General features: G+C 32.4%; 2 protein-coding genes across 2 annotated transcripts; both read left to right on the top strand.

Moving 5' to 3' along the window:
- Positions 1–1,406: 1,406 nt before the first annotated feature.
- Positions 1,407–4,208, top strand: LOC145638777 (protein FAR1-RELATED SEQUENCE 5-like). Its single transcript, XM_081689794.1, has 5 exons — positions 1,407–1,511; positions 1,628–1,660; positions 1,755–2,221; positions 2,318–3,141; positions 3,526–4,208. The coding sequence occupies exons 1-5, from the start codon at positions 1,407–1,409 to the stop codon at positions 4,206–4,208; spliced, it is 2,112 nt and encodes a 703-aa protein (XP_081545920.1).
- An 11,465-nt stretch (positions 4,209–15,673) lies between these two features.
- LOC145626495 (L-ascorbate oxidase-like) lies at positions 15,674–18,245 on the top strand. The gene is made up of 5 exons (XM_081678933.1): positions 15,674–16,063; positions 16,199–16,291; positions 16,443–16,655; positions 16,833–17,018; positions 17,137–18,245. Exons 1-5 carry the CDS (start codon positions 15,779–15,781, stop codon positions 18,106–18,108), a joined length of 1,749 nt encoding a protein of 582 aa, XP_081535059.1. The 5' UTR covers positions 15,674–15,778; the 3' UTR covers positions 18,109–18,245.
- Positions 18,246–19,031: the final 786 nt, after the last annotated feature.

Genomic DNA, 19,031 nt, shown 5'->3' with positions numbered 1-19,031 from the left:
TGGTGAAACAAAAGCCAAGTCTTTGATTGATGATGTAACAGTTGGAGAGTTTCTTAAAAATATCTTTCGGCTCGAGCTGAACTCCTACTACAAAGAGCAATACATGTTCAACAAGTTGCCGTTGAATGAGAATGGAAAGCGTGTTCTTGAGATTGCGAAGACGCTTTATGATATTGTTTTAAATGAAGAAACATGGACTCCAAATTGGTTCACCAAACGTACTGAAAAAGTTCCCAAGATAACCGTATTTATTGATTATATTGATCTAACGTTGGATGATTAGATGTTTTTAATTACTTAGTTTGATGAAATTGCATGTTAATATGGAATAAAACCATCTGTTTTTTTTAATTTATTTTTTTTTAATTTTTTTTTTAGGTTGATGTAATCATTATATTCAATAATACGTATTTTCCTTATTTTAGTGGTGTTGATATATTTATGCATAATACGTATTTTCACAACTTTTGGAAATAAAAGTTATTTTCGCTCAAATTATTTTTGGGTAGAAAAAAATAATACTCGAAAATCAATAAATCAAATATTGACATATCTTCACACGATTTAAAAAAAAAAAAGGAAAGGATAACCTCTAATGTATGCAAAATAATAATGAATATATTTGCACCGTAATTATAGGCACGTAATCTTCACATGATTTAAAAAAAAGGAAAGGATAACCACTAATGTATGCAAAATACTAATGAATATATTTGCACCATAATTATAGGCACGTAATAGGGATTAGTTCAGTTTATTTGATATATAACCAATTATTTCCAAAACGATTTATAAAAAAAAGAAATATAAATAAATAAATTATTTCAACATTCATGTTTAATTGAGTTTAATCCTTCATGAAACAGAATCGAATCAAATTTTAGTGGTCTTTCCATGGACAGCAATTTGTTACATTAGACATTATGTTTAATAATGTAATTATATAAACAAATATTAAGGTGATTTAAATGCCCTTCCACGCACAAATGTATTAGCACGCACAAATGTATTAGCCAAATATAAAATTTGTCAATACCTATTCACCTAGCGTGAGTTTATCATCATAATAAAATTAAAGGACACAAAAAAAACGATATATTCACTTAAGTTATACAAATAATATAAAATGGAATAAAATAAACATCACATCCACATTTGTGAACATTAGTAAAATAAAAGATTAATTGAAAAAATTTGTAATTATGTAGTAAAATAAAAGGTTACTTGAAAAGATTTTTACTTATTTGTTAACAAAAAAAAGGATGTTTAGTTATTATCCTTTTTTCATGGTTTTCATTTTTTTATATTGAAAATTTGGTTTATTTTTTTCAAATACGTATACAACCTTTTTCAAACTTTGAAATTCTAAGCCAACACGGGTATCTATTAGAGAAGAAGACTCACATATGGATGTTGGTAGAGAAGAAGACTCACATATGGATGTTGGTAGAACAGAAGAATCACATATGCAAGCTAATGATACCAACCAAGCTGATGATCGTGAAGTTGAGGTAGGTGGCATAAACTTGTTTTATTGTGGTTTGTTTTATTTAAAATAATTCATATTTTATTAACGATAAACGGTGTGTGACAAATTTAATGGCTTTATCGACAATTTGAAAATTAGGATCCAATAGAGGATGCTATGCAAAATCCAGAGGTAATATATATCATTTCACATACAGTGTAAAAAAAATTATTTTAAACAAACTTAAAAAATTCTAAATACGACATTTAACCCATAATTAATACAGGTTAGTGACGATGAAGATGAGATTGTTAATGTATCAGACACCGACGATGATGAAATTCTTGATTCGTTTGCTGACATATGGGAAAAAATTGGCAAGAAGATAGAAGACTTCACTTTCCAAGATATGCAACAACTGTCTTTCAAAACCCATCAAACCTGCATTAAATTTTATAACATGTACGCCAAGGTAAAAGGTTTTGGAATCCGTCTAAAACATGCAACAACGAGCAAATTTGATGGTCATCCGACTTCACAAAAGATTTGGTGTAACAGAGAAGGGTTTCGTGTAACAAAACACTTGGGAAGACTTGATAGAAAGCGTAAAGAGAGGCCGATAACACGATGTGGTTGCAAAGCATTCATAAGTTTCAAGTGGGATCACCGGTATGATTCATGGTACGTGAAAGAATTTGTGGCTGAGCACAATGACCATGATTTAGTTCCCATGAACCAAGTCTATTTTGAAAGGTTGGTTTTCACTTTATGTCACATACATCATAACTAATTAAATATTTAAGTTTATACATTCGTTAAATAATATTAATTTTGTTGAATATATTACAGGAGCCACAGAAAAGTCACCGAAGCAGATGAGATTCGAATTAAGTCCTTAATTCAGTCTGGAGTGAAACCATCCATCACTATGAGAAATTTAGCACAAACTGCAGGGGGGATACGTGAAGTCGGGTTCTTAACAAAAGACTTGTACAATACATGTGAGAAGTTCAAAAAACAGGAGATAAAGGATGGAGACACAGAAACTGTGTTAGCGTACTTACTTGGAAAAACATCCTCTGACCCTTCTTTTTTTCTAAGGTACACACGTGATAAGTACGATGGTATAGAAAAAATGTTTTGGTGTGATGGGATATGTCAAGGGAATTACAAGGCTTTTGGATCAGTAATTGCATTCGACACGACTTATAAGGTAAACGCCTACAACAAACCTTTTGTGGTGATTGTAGGAGTAAACCACCACAGGAAGACAGTGCCGTTAGGTGTCGCTTTGGTCACAAATGAAAAAACAGACACTTACATATGGGTGCTTCGACAATTACTTGAGGCTGGAGGCAACGTTGCTCCTTTCACTGTTGTCATAGATGGGGACAAGTCTATGAAACTTGCCATTGAAGAAGTTTTCCCACATTCTCACCATAGACTATGTCTATGGCATCTTATGCGCAACATCAAGGGCCATACAAACAGACGCTTTTGCAGTGGAATCATGAAATGTGTTGACGGGGCTCGGACACCGTCTGAGTTTGAACAAGCATGGGAAGACTTAATGAAGGCATATGATGAAGTAAAAGATAAAAAGTGGGCTAAAGATTTGTACAATGATAAACATAAATGGGCTGAGGCTTTTATGGTTGGACAATTTTATGCAGGTAAGAAAATTACTTTCTATACGCAATGAGCAATAATAACAATGATCATTACCTGTACTGTTTTGGGGGTTATCTATATACATTTGCCTACCTTTTTATTCATAGTGTAATGACACATTATTATATAGATGGTTACCAATTATTTCTAAAACTAGTCCTTTTTTTCAAATTGTGTTATATATAATATGTTGAAACATGTGGCAAATGTATGTGCAATGCTAAACATATAAATAGGTGTTTACCAGTTACAATATATGTAATATTATACACACATATACATCATTACACTTTATTGTACCTTAATATATAATTAGGTAATATTTTTTTGTAGAATAATATGAGTCCAGTGATAATTATATCACTCATTACTTATGTTATGTGCAGGTATGAGAAGCACTCAAAGATGTGAGTCTATGAATAGCACACTTAAAACGATTATAACAAAAGAAATAATGTTGTATCGTTTTGTGGAGCTGTATGACCAAGTACTTGAACATATCCGATTTGAAGAAGACAAAGATGATTACATCTCCACACACACATTTCCCGTTATAACTGGTGTATTGACTGAAATAAAAACACAAGCAGCTCGAACCTACACAAGGAATGTGTACAATCTGTTTTGTAAAGAACTTGAGTTTGAATCAAGGCACATTGTGACAAAGGTGAAAGAAGAAAAAGGGCATGTTGACGGGCCGTCAACAACCTACTGGTTAAACGATTGTGTGTTGAAAGATTGTAATTACATTGTGTGCTACAATGACAAGCTAAAACAACTAGTTTGTTGTTGTATGAAATACAATGCAATTGGTTTGCCTTGTCGTCATATGTTTGCGGTCATGAAATATAGAGGAATGGTTGAACTACCAGAAAGTTGCATTCTTGGTAGGTGGACAATAAAAGCAAAGAGCAATATATCAAATTCATTGAAGCAGCAAGATCTTCAAAAGAGGAATGATCAGGCATCGGCAAATGGGCGTTTTGCTTTCCTCATTGGTCTAAGTACACAACTTAGTAGAATGGTGTCTACATCGTATGATCGATCTATTTGGCTCAGAGACAAATAAGCAAAAATGATCCTGGAAATAGAGAAGGAGAAAATAAATCCTAATGAGAAGGATATTATCAGAGAACAAAAGAAAAGAAAAGGCAAGGGTAAACTCAAAAAGGAGGTTAAGACCACTGGGATGAAAATGTCGACACATGGGTTCATGATATTGGCAAGTCTGTTCATGATATTACTAATCAGGGTACGCATTGCCAAGCCGAATCTCAAGGAGTTGCGCCACAAGTCATAAAACGTGGTGGTTTTGTTGATCTATTGCGCAAATTCATGCCAAGGACATACAATGTTGGTGATGCTGCAAATGCTACAGATTCTTATGAAATCAGTAATTCGAGAAATTGCCAACCATATTTGATTGGGATCCAAACACTGATTTTTAGTTTTAATTTGAATATGCATTCTTAGACTGTAATAAGTGCTTACAATTTTGCACATGAATTGCATTTTTTTTTAATTACAGGTGAATTTTGATTTTACCTATTATCAGTTTGGTGATTACCTAAAATTATAAAATAATTAAATAACTGAGAGACATCCTTGTTTTCTCTTTCTAATATTCTTTTCATGTTTTGAATATTTATTCTGTTATTAACTCTTCAAATACTCATTGAATCTTTGATGTATATCGAATTATAGTGACAGCAATTAAGTGTTTTGGTATTGCATTTTTTTAAAATTAGATCGAAGGTAAATTTGGATTTTACCTATTACCAGTTTGGTTTTTACCTAAATTTATAAATTAATTAAATAACTGAAAGACATCCTTGTTTTCTCTTTGTAATATTCTTTTCATGTTTTGAATATTTATTCTGTTATTAACTCTTCAAATACTCATTGAATCTTTGATGTATATCGAATTATAGTGACAATTTGGTATTGCATTTTTTTTTAAAATTTGATCGAAGGTGAATTTGGATTTTACCTATTACCAGTTTGGCTTTTACCTAAATTTATAAATTAATTAAATAACTGAAAGACATCCTTGTTTTCTCTTTCTAATATTCTTTTCATGTTTTGAATATGTATTCTGCTATTAACTCTTCAAATACTCATTGAAACTTTGATGTATATCGAATTATAGTTACATCAATCAAGTGTTTTGGTATTGCATTTTTTAAAAAAATACATATAAAGTTATAAACTGTACACAGCCTACTTTAAATCTATAATTATCATTTTGTCATTAATCAAGTTAAAGTTATCCTTAAAACAAACTATGAAGATTTATATTGAGAATATATTTGGGTTTTTAATTTCCCTTAAAAAATAAAATTGTTTCTTTTATTTTAGAAAAACTACCGAATTGTACGGAATTGGTTTACGTGTTTTAAGGAGTTGTGTTTTGGTAACTATCCTTTTTAAAAAATAAAAAATAAAATAATAATGCATATAAGCAAAAAATCTCAACCGCTTATTTTTACCATTTTAATGCCGGTTATTTTTTTTTTTTGAATCATAATGCCGGTTACTTTTAATTTCACGGCATTCAAAAAATTAAATTAACTATTCACACACTCTCTCTCTACTCTTCTAGATTTCTCTCTCTAACTTCATTCTTCTCTTCATCTTCTAGTCTACATTTAACTAGACCAAATCAATCTCAAAACGGTGCAAAAAGAAGGTGACGGAGGCGGCGCTATCAAATTTTTGGAAGTTAAACAATCTAGAACCTACATTGTAAGTGTACTTTGTCTTTAATTTCAATTTTGAATCGTTGATGTTGCATATTTCACTTAATAATGGTTCAATTGTGTTTCAAATTTCACTTATTTGTGGTTCAATTGAGTTTGTATCGTCGATGTTGCAAATTTCACTTATTATAACTTGATAGTGGTTCAATTGTAGAATTTTGTAAGGTGAAAACTTTAATTTTCAATTAGGAATGTGGTTAATGTTTTGATGTTATAACGCAAAAATAAAAAAGGAGCAATGACATGAGAATTGAAGTTGCATGACTATTTAGAGAATGTTTTGATGTTTGTGGGTTATGTTCTAATGTTTGTGGATGACTATTTCTTCGCTTAAGATTGTCAAAATTGAAATGTTAATATTTATTTTATATATATTTATAGTGAAGCATGACTACACGTAAAAGGAAAACAGGGTCTACTACTGAACCTTCAGAAAAAAAAACAGAAACTGCAACCATTTCCTTCTAGAAGTTCAACCACCACCGCGGTAAATTGAATTTTTGTACTTGTTACTCATATTGATATTACACATGCACTTCAAATGATTGATTAATTACAAATATTTGCAATTTATTTAATTTGTGTAGGGATCTTGGAACCCTTTATGTAAACTTGAATAATTTGTTGCACTAATTAAGGGTTTTCCAAGAGAGAAAAAGGATAAGCTAGAGGAAATGGGATTTGGTTTTTTGTTACATTACAACACTAAAACCACTAGGAAAACAATGTGCAAGTGGGTCATTGATCATTTTGATCCGGCCACTAGAACACTAGGGGTGTATGGGGACAAAATTGAGATTACAACTAGGGATGTTGAATACATTTTGGGGTTTAGTGACCATGGATTTGAGATTGACAGTTCAGAGTTAGATAATGATGATGTGTTAGATAAAAAACTGTGGAGGTTTACGACACTTAAAGTTCAAGGAATGGTGGCTGAACTAAAGAGGACATCACATGATAATCCTCTTTTTGTACGCATGTTTACAATATTTGTTATGACTGCCCTAATCTGTCCAAACATACTTGAAAAGCCTGAAAAGGCATGACTACATCTTGTCATTGAAGATGATTGTGTAAGACATTGGAATTTTGCAAAATTTGTATTGGATAGTTCAGTTGAAGCCATTAGAGAATTCAAGTCCGAAGAAGATCCTAAACATTTGGGAGGATGTACTCTGCTTCTTATGGTAAGCTTTTTTTAAATTGTTTTAATTATCTAGGCAATTACAAGTAATTAAGAAAGTAATTACCATTGAACAATATTTGTTCTGTTTTCTGTATTATGTTACTTTATGTATTAACAAAACCAAATATTGGTGATTACTTATATCTACTATTTAATATGATGAGTGTTCTGTTTATGTGTGTTTTGACATATGTGTACATAGGTAATTACCTGTTTATGGCAGAATATCTCTTGGCCAAGTACTTGTCTTGTTATGGCCCTTCTTGTATACTTTTAATTTATGTAGGTATTGACATATGTTTTAATTATCTAGGCAATTACAAGTAATTAATAAGAAAGTAATTACCATTGAACAATATTTGTTCTGTTTTCTGTATTATGTTACTTTATGTAATAACAAAACCAAATATTGGTGATTACTTATATCTACTATTTAATATGATGAGTGTCCTGTTTATGTGTGTTTTGACATATGTGTACATAGGTAATTACCTGTTTATGGCAGAATATCTCTTGGCCAAGTACTTGTCTTGTTATGGCCCTTCTTGTATACTTTTAATTTATGTAGGTAATGACACATGTGTATGTTTATCATTACCAAATGATAAAAGTCAATTTGTGTCTGCCCTCAATCGTATAAAGTATTAACTAAAATTGTTGTTGGGGATTACTAATATGTAATATTTGTTATGCTGAGTGTATTGTTTATGTGTGTTTTAATTTGATATATTTGTATATATGTAATTACCTGTTTATGGCAGAATACTATGGCTTGCATATAATGATGTTAAGAAAAAAACTCTATATGCAGGGAATATTTTGTGAGTATTCCCCTAAGGATGGACTATACAACATTTGGAAGTATGATCAGCCAAGGATTAAGGACTGGAATGATGTGAAATTGAAGAGTTTGCATGACATGATCTGTAATTTAAAAGATGGCTACAAAACAAGCAAGGTAAGTGCAAATATGTTTGTGGTTTTTTAGTCATATTTTCTCTCACTTGTATGAACGGATAGTTGTTGTTTTTACAGATGATGGCTGTAATTGACAAGGAGAAAGCGCAACTTGTAGGAAAGGCGCCACCAGCACATATTGAGATGGTTGAGATAGCCTTTGATCGCATAAACAACAAGATTGACAGGTAGGGTGCGGCGGTAAATCAGATGTGGAGGCTGAAATCAAATTTTTTGGCAGACTATGCTACAGGATCTGCCGAAGACGATGTTGATAAACCAAAGAGGAAAAAGGGGAAAGCAAAATCAGAAGAAGAAGAGGATGAGGACAGTGATTATGATGATGAGGATGACACTGGTGCTGGTGATTATGCAGACAGTGAGGAAAATGAAGAAGAAGAAGATGAGAACCAAAAGAAAGGGACGGTGAAGAAGAAGATTATTTTTGAAGAAGGTGAAAAGGAAAAAGACCGAAATAAAAAAGAGAAGGGATTGAAAGAGAAGGAAGTTAAAGTTGTGTCAAAGGAAAAAAAGAAGGCAAAGGACAAGGAAGTTGAAACAGAAGTTTCAACTAAAAAAAGCCAAAGCAAGAAGAAGCAAAAAACGAAAGGAAAGGGCAGTGACGTGGTAAGTGAAGACAGTGATAGTGAGGACATGGAGGTCGTGGATGAAAATGTCAAATTGGTTATTGAGCGCCTTGAAGTTCAAAAGGAGGATGTGCACGATGTTGCTGCTGGAGCCACTATCAAAGAAGCATCTGGTGCAACTTTCGAAGATGCTTCAGTTGAAGAAGAAACTCCTGATAATCCTGCTGATGGCGCGGATGAAAAACAAAGTCTTGAAGTCCCGGCTGTTGATTTGGAAAGTGGTTCGATTGCAGATGACAAGATAACCACTAAAACAGAGGTTTTGCCTGAAGACCCTACTACAAATGCGGGCAACGTAACTGAGCATCCACCTGAAGGTGTTTCCTCACCCACAGAAGGCAAGGACCACGCCACTGATATCTGATGGCATTAACAAATTCTACTTTTGAACATTACCTATTTAGTATATCTGATTTGTCATTTCGGTTATATTTTGGACAAGTTTAATATTTCGTATGGTGACATGAACAAAGTACTAGTACTTGGTTTGTAATTTTAATATCATATAGTATTTGTATTAGATTTAAATTAGATGGTGTTATATATATTTGTTTTAAACTTTTATTTGATGGTAGTTAACGTTTTGGTGTGAAGTTAAAAAAAATTTGTGAATTAATGTTTTGGCCAGATTAAAAGTTGGCCATTACATATGTATGTGAATGATTTAGAATACTAATTACTCTTAATACTTACATTAGGCTATTTAGTTTTTTTCCTTTTGCATTATCATTCAAGTAAAAACCTATATTTTAACTAAGAGTTTCTATTGAGATCTAAAATTGTTTACTCAAACGCTATGGAACTATTTTATAAGTTCAGTGAACATTGATAAAAATAAAATGAAATAAAATAAACTAAAATAAAAATAAATCAATAAAAAAATAAATAAATGCTTACAATTATTTCAAAGTTGAAATTGAAAAATGTTTGTGTTTTGGCAATAATACAGTTTGGTCATTACATATGTGATATGTCTATACTATGCATGAAAGTACCTTTACATGGAGAAGTTTGATGCCATTTGGGTATTTGGGTAATCTGTATAAATATGACATGATATAACCCATTATTAAAGGAAAGGTCAAAATAGTGTACACAAGCGCCTCTCTATTAAATTTTCCACACGTTACAGTGGATGTCATTTGGGTATTTGGGTAATGTGTATAGTTATCATATGACAAAACCTATTAATAAAGGAAAGATGGAAGTAGTTCACCCAACTTGAATTTGCATAAAGACAAATAAACAAATTTTAAAAAACAAAACTTGTAAACACTAATGAAATTTAACTTTTATTTATTTATGTTGTCCATTATAGGTAAATACTTGTATAACAATTCCAAGATAAAAAGATACATTGGAATGAAACTCAGCTTGATTTAGCACCAATCAACCTCTCGATGTTACTTTCTTCATTGTTCTTGCTAAGAAGAAGTCTTGGAAGGTACTTTAATCGTTCAACACGCATGTCAGTTGTCTGGTCAATGAAACAAATGAAAAGGTACTTATTAATTGTACTGTGCAGTAATAACAAATGATATTCACAAATAATAAAATTTGATCCGTACGCTGTAATTAATGCCCTTCATGCCGTTGATATCACCACACTCGATGTATTTCAAAACAAACATTCCACCATCATGACTGCATAACAAAGATTACTTATATTATGGTTATTTAAATTATAACTATGAAAAATTTATAGTAAAAGGAGATATACCTGTTTGACTGTGTTAAAAAAGATAAAACTTCAATTGTTATACTTTTAACATCTTTAAAAAATTGACCCAAGGGATTTCTTTGCATTGCATTGCAGGCACACGTAATCTAGTCACAATTTTATAAATCATGTTAATCAAACAATCAGTACCAAAAAAAATATTACCACAGAGTCCAGTAACTACCATATCCGTAGCAAGATTGTATCGGCTGTCTGTGACTAGCAACGAATCAACTACCCACACCTTTTTTATTTTGACATTAAACACCAATAGGAACTAATGGTTTTCTTCTATTTCAATAACGGGTATGAATATCCGATGAAAACCAACATTTTGTGATTCACTTATCATCAAAGACGTTATAAATTTATATTAGACAAAACTTGTATGTATTAAATATCTCAAACCTGTTCAATCTTGTTGAGATCCCCAGACGGTATAAATGAATCAAACACTTTGGAACAGTAACTGAGAATAGATGGAGTCATGTAATGCGAGCACCTTTTATCTGACTTCAGTACTAATGTCTACACGCAATACATCCATAAAGTTTAGCAAATAAAACTTTAATTCCCATAATATGTAAAACCCAATGTAAATACCTGGAATGCTGGTGGCAATATCAGCTTAGTTTGGTCATGTAACCCCATTTGTATATCATACAAATAGACATTCATAAGCTGCAATTAAAATAGTTAAAATAAAAGTATCATGTCATGTTCCACAATGTCCTAGAAACTGTGAAATTGGTAATAATAGTATACCTGATTAATAATCATATTATCCGGATACAAACACCAAGATTCACCCACAGTCAACCTGATAATTGATTTATTTTTGGCACAATAAAATTCCTCACTGTTCACATCTTTTTGAACATTCACACATATTTGTTTCTCCAAAGAGTCCAGTTGTGATACATATTCAAGAAATAAAAATTGTGTTGAATGGTCTTGATTAAAACGAAACACAACCTCATCACTAGGTGATGTATGTACTTCAATCGTATTGCTTGGTCCCTGCGGTTTAAGCATAAAAGTTTAAGAAAGACATATAGAAATATATTTATAGGCAATGCGCTATATATTTATATGTCTTTGCCTAATAATAAAATAAATATAACTACATATCACCTCTTCAGTTATTGCATTAGAAGTGCATTCCTTTCGCCTTTTTGATTTTGATAATTGGCTCTATGGCATTAATAAAAGTCGAATATGTAATTACAATTAATAATATTACAGAATACCATTTAAATTACGATTATAGTTACTATATGCATTAGGTTTGTAGTCGGTACACAAAAAAAAAATTGCTCATAAATATTGATGAAATTACTTGTGCAACTTGGGCCTTTGAATTGCTTTTATTCCCCTTTTTTGGCTTTGTTAATGATGATTCCTGTGTCTGTAAATGGGGATGAATAGTCGATAGGTCAGTCGTTAAAATAATACAATGTAATGACCTATGTTTACTTTAGTGATTACATATTTACCTTTTTCTTATTGACATTGTTGTCATCAATCTGACTCAATTGCCTTTGGCTTGGCCTCCTAAGCGGCCTCTTCTCCGAATTTGTTTGTGGTTCACCTTTATCAATGGTTGTTATTGCTTTTGATTTTGGAGTATTCACTTTGATATCAGGGCTTCTAACTTTATCTTTTGTTTTTTTGTCCTTCTCTTTTTCTTCATCCTCTTTAAGGTCTTGGAGTGTTTCCAGACCCGGTGGAAATTGAGGCTCAGTAAAACGGATATTTCTAATGTCGAATGAGTCAACATCGAAGCCAGCAAAGTGTGTTTCCTCTACTTCTTCGCCTTCGTCGCCAGTGTCATTAACATCTAGCTTCCGCTTAGTTGTTGAGACACGAAAGCCAATTACCATCTCGCCATCAGGGCTTAGGAAAGGAGAATACGAACGATTTCCATGTGTTGTTTTACCAACAGTGTCTCCTTCTCCGTCACCCCTACACTCAGTTGATTTTGGAACCTTGGTTGAACTCTGAGATATACTAGCAGCAACATCGGCAACTAGTTTAGCCAATGTAAACTCTATGTTTGACAGTTTGCAATGAATATCTGTTATTTGTTTCTCCATTTTCTACAAGGATAGATCAATACCAGAGATCATGAGTGATTTTAAAATAATTAAACCATTCTCAAAGAAATTAAATTTGTTTATATCATAAACCCTATATAGACGAAATTAATGTTCATAAATAATTTTTAAAAAAAAATTAAAAAGTTGTTCATAGTTGAACCAATTACATTAATAAAAATACAATTGAATTTAATTTTAAAGATTGGTAAAAATAAATCGCAAAAATCCAAATCAATTTCGAGTATACTTACATCGGGTTTTGCTTTTCTAACCATGATTTGAATTCCAAAAGTAATTGTGCAAACTGTGAAACAAATTCAATTGAAAAGTGTATGCGAGGATGATAAGGATGTGAAGCGCAAAACCCTATCGCTGATGTTTGTAAAGATTTTTTTTAAATTTAAAAGATAACAATCATTTAACTTGTACAGATAATAAATTAGGAAAATATCCTACTTAGAATAACTGATTTCCAATATTTACTCTATTCAAAATTTAAAAGATAGTAAATTAGGAAAAGATCCTAATTTTTTTTGAGAGATCCTAATTAGAATATGTGATTTCCAATATTTCAATGTAATTTCTAAAGTTAAAAGATATTGATTTCATAATTTTTGTGTTTTAAATAATTATAAGATTAATTCGAATCATTGTCCATGTTCATCGTAATATGAATTGACATCGAAGTAAATTCTATTATAATAATTGGAAATGTCCAATATTATTTATGGACATTACCATTTCTTGATTAATAAATTTTATTTAAGGTTATGTCATATTTAAATATAGGTCAATACCCTAATCACAAACAAGTTTTATAATTCGATCTTCGATTTTTTGGATCAAACAAGGTTTTGAAAACAATGTGTTACGGTTCCTTCTCAGAATTTCAAGACGAACATATATTACCGAAAAACTTAAAAATTTTGATTGCTTATACATACAAATAGCTATTTGTACAATTAAAATCTATTATTCAAAGTTTAAAACCCACCCACAGATGAAAGAAACCGATTATGTGTATCATAGAAATGCGCAATGGCTGGATATAATTTTGCCTAATTTTTCGGTCTCCATTGATGCGAGATTGAAATTTAAGGTCTAATGGATGTTAGAATCGTGGTTGATTTCATTATTTGATGAAAAATTTCAAAAACTGGGAAGAACATCGATGAACATCGATGAACATTGATGAACACGATGAATGACGAAGAACAAATTTTCAATTTTTTTTTTGTTTAATCTTAATTTTAGATTTTATTAAAATTAGATTTAGATAAAATAATTTCGAAATGAAAATAAGAATTTCAGAAAATCAATAATTGAAATTTGAGAAAAATAAGAAAATGAATTAAAAAAGCAAAATACCTTAATTACCCTTAAATAAGGTTTGACCAAGCTAAAAAAATAAATCTAAAATCAACCAATCACATTTAAGTATAGTGATGGTCATAATAAGGATGACCATAGTAGAAACATCCGTGAACACATAGGATTCTAGGGAGATAGAATGATGCTACAAAAGATTGATGAAATAATTCAAAATGGAGGTAATAGTTTTTGCCATAAAAGAAATACATAGTACTACCTTTGATTTTTATTAATTGCAAATTTGAAGTATTATTTGCGAGATATAAAATATTCTAAAGTTAAACTAATAAAATCGAAGATGGTATAACACTTGTAAAACATGACCGGATTTGATAAGTGTAACATTGATTAAAATAGAAAGGGAGTATTATTTTATAATTATACTCCCTATATGCGAGATCAATTGTTGAATAACGCGTAAATTAGATCGTCTTGTCTTGTACTTTAGTGTCAACTACTACAATGAGTGACTGAGAGTCTGAGACTGTCTGAGAGTGTGAGTTGCATGACAATATAAAAATAGAAAGCAGTACTCTGTAACTTATTTTATCTCCAATATTAATAGATTATACTATTATAATGAGAAAGATGATAAAAGTTTGTGAATTATTCTTCGGAACGAACATGTCAATTATTGAACCTTCTTTAAAAGAAATAATACACGCATGTGATTAATTGACCGAGTAGAATAAAATTCGATTCAAAAAGATCTTACTTTAGTGGTTGAATCTGAAAACTCGTACACTGGTACACAGATTTCCCCAACTGCGTTTTCAGTTTTTAAGAGTTGGTTCAAACAAAGTAGGTGAGGTTCTGTATCACTTCTTTCCCTATCTTCTAGTCTCTCTCTCTCTTTCCTCCTCAAGACTATGGGGCAAATTCGATGGAACAGCCAAAATAGAAAACGGAAGAGACCTAGCTTAGTAAGACGTAGAGATAACATTATTATTGAGTAGACCGGTCTGTGGCACGATCTAATCCAACACGAAAAAAGTATAACATATATATACATGACAAGACAAGATATGTTTTTGTGTGAGTAGGACTATACGAATATTATATAGTTTAAGAAAACACAATACGATACAATTAGTTCCCACAAAGCGTGCAAGAATAAATTAAATACAACTATATAAATACGCTATAGTGGTTTGGTACATGGACTTAAATAATACATGAACCCCCTTTTTAAAAACTTTCAACATAACATGAAGTTGGTAGGTTTAGTCTTGGATTGAAGCTTTAAATAAGCCCAGGATATATGGATCACATTCGGACGATCAGATCCATGACTATAGTAGGACGGAGGGAATATAGATGTATAATTGTATATATATATTTGAAAACCAACTTTTTTAGTCCCCATCCGTTAGTCAAACATATACATACGTATACAGACATACATACAATGTTAGTATGGGCACACAGTCACACATACACTAATTGCCTTTTGCTGCAAACTAATAAACGGAGTATTAGCTATTACTTTACCGTCCATCTAGGAGATACCATAAACAAATAGAAACACGGTTTAAGAATATAATAATACTACGTAATCGTAATAATCTGTTATTAATAAAAAAGTGCAAAGTTAAAGTCAAGATATTTGACTATCAAGAATGGCAGACATTATGAAGTACCCCAGAAATATCAATATGTATTAACTACTACGTAGGACAGCTAGCTACAAGTGTATTGATATTTTATTACAAACTATATATATAAACTACGCAAACTCAAGCTTATCAAAAATATATGCACTCCTTTCTTTTAAAACCAAACCACGCACCCTTTGCTAGCTTTTCCCTTTACTCCTTGTGCTAGCTAGCTGCCCTCCCGGCCACCACGACCGCGACGATTACCGTGACTAACAAAAAAAAAATCTAGTTAGTCGACGATGGCGACCGATGGATATAGGATGGGTTTAAAGTGTCCTCTATATTATGTGCTATTTATGATAATATTGAGTACATGTACCGTAGAAGCCAAAACAAGATATTACAAATGGGATGTAAAGTATGAGCTCAAGTCACCAGATTGTTACAAGAAATTAGTGATTACTATAAATGGCATGTTCCCTGGACCTACCATCACTGCTGAAGAAGGTGACACTATTGTTGTTGAAGTTACCAATAACTTGGTTACTGAAAATACTGCCATTCATTGGCATGGTATTAGACAGGTTAGTTTACTTAATAATTTGTTCATTTATTAGCTTTGTACTTTTATCTTTAATTTTATTTTACCTTAGTATATGTGTATTTTTTTTATTTCATATGCTCATTTTTATTAATTGGTGTATGTACGTGCTTTATAGATTGGAACACCATGGGCTGATGGTACCGAAGGCGTTACTCAATGTCCAATTATTCCCGGAGATACTTTTGTATACCAATTTGTTGTTGATAGGGTAATTTTTTTTTTTTTTTTTTTACTAAAACATTAGACTTCATTTAATCAAATTTACGTGTTTGTGTACAAAATTCCCGAGTTTAAGATTAGTAAATATTATTTGTCATTTTATTAATCTAATATACGTGTTTGTGTACAAAATTGAACAGGCGGGCACATACTTATACCATGCCCATTACGGGATGCAGAGAGAAGAAGGATTGAACGGTATGATCATCGTTTCGGTTCCTAAAGGACAATCCGAGCCGTTCACTTATGACTTTGATCGTAGCATCTTGCTAACAGATTGGTACCACAAGAGTGCTCTTGATCATACCGTAGGTTTAAATTCCAATCCATTTGTTTGGGTTGGTGAACCTCAGGTATTAGTCAAACATGTTAATTAGAATTTTATTTTCTTACTTAATTAACCGTCTTTAAATGAGAATATACTTTTATATTATAAAAAATAACGTCTATAATCATGTTACTTTAGGCCTTTAGCTATAAAATTCAAATGACTAATTCAATTCGTTACATGTTTGTTTAATATGATATAGTCGCTCCTTATACAAGGAAGAGGCAATTTCAATTGCTCAGCCGTCAGCATTGCTTCGGATCCAGATGTCTGTAACGCTACACGTCCCGAATGCACCCCGTTTGCCTTTACTGTGGTTCCTGGGAAAACTTATCGCCTTCGCATTGCTAGCTTAACTTCTTTGTCTGCACTAAACTTTGAGATTGAGGTAATAATTCATACTTCATGTGTAATTGACTTTTTTTTTACTTAGTAACTTATTTATCTATTTTGTTTGTATTATTGATTATAATACTGATGATATGCACACTTGTATATGTTACCAGGGGCATAACATGACGGTAGTCGAGGCAGATGGACATTTTGTTGAGCCATTTGTAGTTAAAAACTTATTCATCTACTCAGGAGAAACCTACTCAGTTCTAGTAAAGGCCAACCAAGATCCATCAAGAAACTATTGGGCTACAACTAATGTTGTGAGCCGAAAGCCCGGAACTCCCACGGGTAAAGCCATCTTTAACTACTACCCAAATCGACCCGAACAAGATCCACCAACTACCCCAACCCTAGGCCCCATGTGGAACGACTCTGAACCAAGGTTAGCCCAGAGTCTAGCAATTAAGGCACGGGAGGGGTTTATTCAACCCCCACCCGCCACCTCAGATAAAGTGATCATTCTCCTTAACACTCAGAATAAGGTTAACGGGTTCACAAAATGGGCCATCAATAATGTATCCTTCACCTTGCCCACCACCCCGTACTTGGTGGCTCTCAAGGAGAACAGGTTGAGGAACAAACTCCACCACGTGTTTGACCAAACACCGCCTCCAACCGGCTACGATTGGCTAAACTATGACATCCACGTTAACCAATCCAATGTCAATGCGACCTCTAGTAACGGTATCTACCGTAACAAGTTTAACACGACTATTGACATTGTGTTACAAAATGCAAACATGATCAACCCTAATAACAGTGAAACTCACCCGTGGCATTTGCATGGGCATGATTTTTGGGTGTTAGGGTACGGTAAAGGCAAGTTTGACCCCTTCAATGACCCGAAAAAGTACAACTTGGTAAACCCGATAATGAAGAATACGGTTCCCCTTCATCCATACGGGTGGACCGCCATACGTTTTCGGGCCGATAACCCGGGTGTATGGTTGTTTCATTGTCATATAGATGCCCATTTTGCCATGGGTATGGGCATTGTTTTTGAGGAAGGAATTGAAAGAGTTGGTAAATTGCCTAACAACATTATGGGTTGTGGACTTACCAAACGCCTCATTACTCCTTAGTTCCTTAATTATTAGCCTAACTTCAATGTTTGAAAATTCTTTTATTCTTACTTTAATTTTATCCCTCTAAATTCAAGGGATCATTTTTCTTTGTAATTTTTTTTTTAATGAAATATTGTCTTTCCAAATTTGTACAATTGTACATACGTGTATTAGGAGTGTAAGTTATGTTGGCAAATTTTAGTTGTACAAATTTTCCATTAAATACCATTAATAAACACGTATTTGCGCAATTATTTTGAGTTAATAGTTTGCAAATTCCCTTCAAAGCACGTATTTGCGCAATTATTTTGAGTTATTTTGAGGGAGAAATGGTGAGGGATCCCCACCCTCAAAGTGCCTCTACTGGGAATTAAACCCCCAACCTCAAGGTTAAAATGTACAATCTTTCCCACTAAACCAAACTTAATTTGGTGGTATAGTATGGGTGTTTGAATAACGTTGTGGTATTTTAAATAAACCACCTTACTCTCTTCCAATTTTTATTCCCATGTTCCAACCCTACAGTTGACATATTGCATTAATGTACATCGCTAAGTTGGACAATGACTTATCTTTGGGCTAATTTGATTAAGACTCCAGATAATGACCGCAATTGAAATTGTGTACTCCGTATTAAGCTAGCCAAACGTAGTAATCTATACAGGTGCGTTTTTTTTTTTCTTTTTTCACCTGCACTAATTTAAACTTAATTTGTTATTCCTCATTAACCCTAATTTAATGTTATAGTTTATACACTCGATCTGATCGGAGCTGATCAACCCTGATTAGTCCTGAAACTTATATTTACTTCATCAAACAAACAAATTTCCAACACGTTGCTTATCGTTGCTGCAACCACAACTAACATGATGATTGGTACCATTGAAGCTAGTAAGGCTTCATTGGGTAATTTTAATTTCGTCTATTAAGCTGGTGTAAAA

The sequence above is a fragment of the Chenopodium album genome, chromosome 1 (assembly GCF_948465745.1).
Source record: "Chenopodium album chromosome 1, dcCheAlbu1.1, whole genome shotgun sequence".
Classification (NCBI taxonomy): domain Eukaryota; kingdom Viridiplantae; phylum Streptophyta; class Magnoliopsida; order Caryophyllales; family Amaranthaceae; genus Chenopodium; species Chenopodium album.
This window is presented reverse-complemented; position numbering and strand designations above follow the sequence as displayed.

What these genes read in the sequence shown, in the direction of transcription:
- LOC145638777 (XM_081689794.1), top strand. Translation starts at nt 1,407, where the DNA reads ATGGATGTTGGTAGAGAAGAAGACTCACATATGGATGTTGGTAGAACA. An exon ending in AACCAAGTCTATTTTGAAAG is followed by an intron (nt 2,222 to 2,317) that starts GTTGGTTTTCAC and finishes AATATATTACAG; the next exon opens with GAGCCACAGAAAAGTCACCG. An exon ending in GGTTGGACAATTTTATGCAG is followed by an intron (nt 3,142 to 3,525) that starts GTAAGAAAATTA and finishes TGTTATGTGCAG; the next exon opens with GTATGAGAAGCACTCAAAGA.
- LOC145626495 (XM_081678933.1), top strand. Translation starts at nt 15,779, where the DNA reads ATGGCGACCGATGGATATAGGATGGGTTTAAAGTGTCCTCTATATTAT. An exon ending in ATTGGCATGGTATTAGACAG is followed by an intron (nt 16,064 to 16,198) that starts GTTAGTTTACTT and finishes CGTGCTTTATAG; the next exon opens with ATTGGAACACCATGGGCTGA. An exon ending in CACTAAACTTTGAGATTGAG is followed by an intron (nt 17,019 to 17,136) that starts GTAATAATTCAT and finishes ATATGTTACCAG; the next exon opens with GGGCATAACATGACGGTAGT.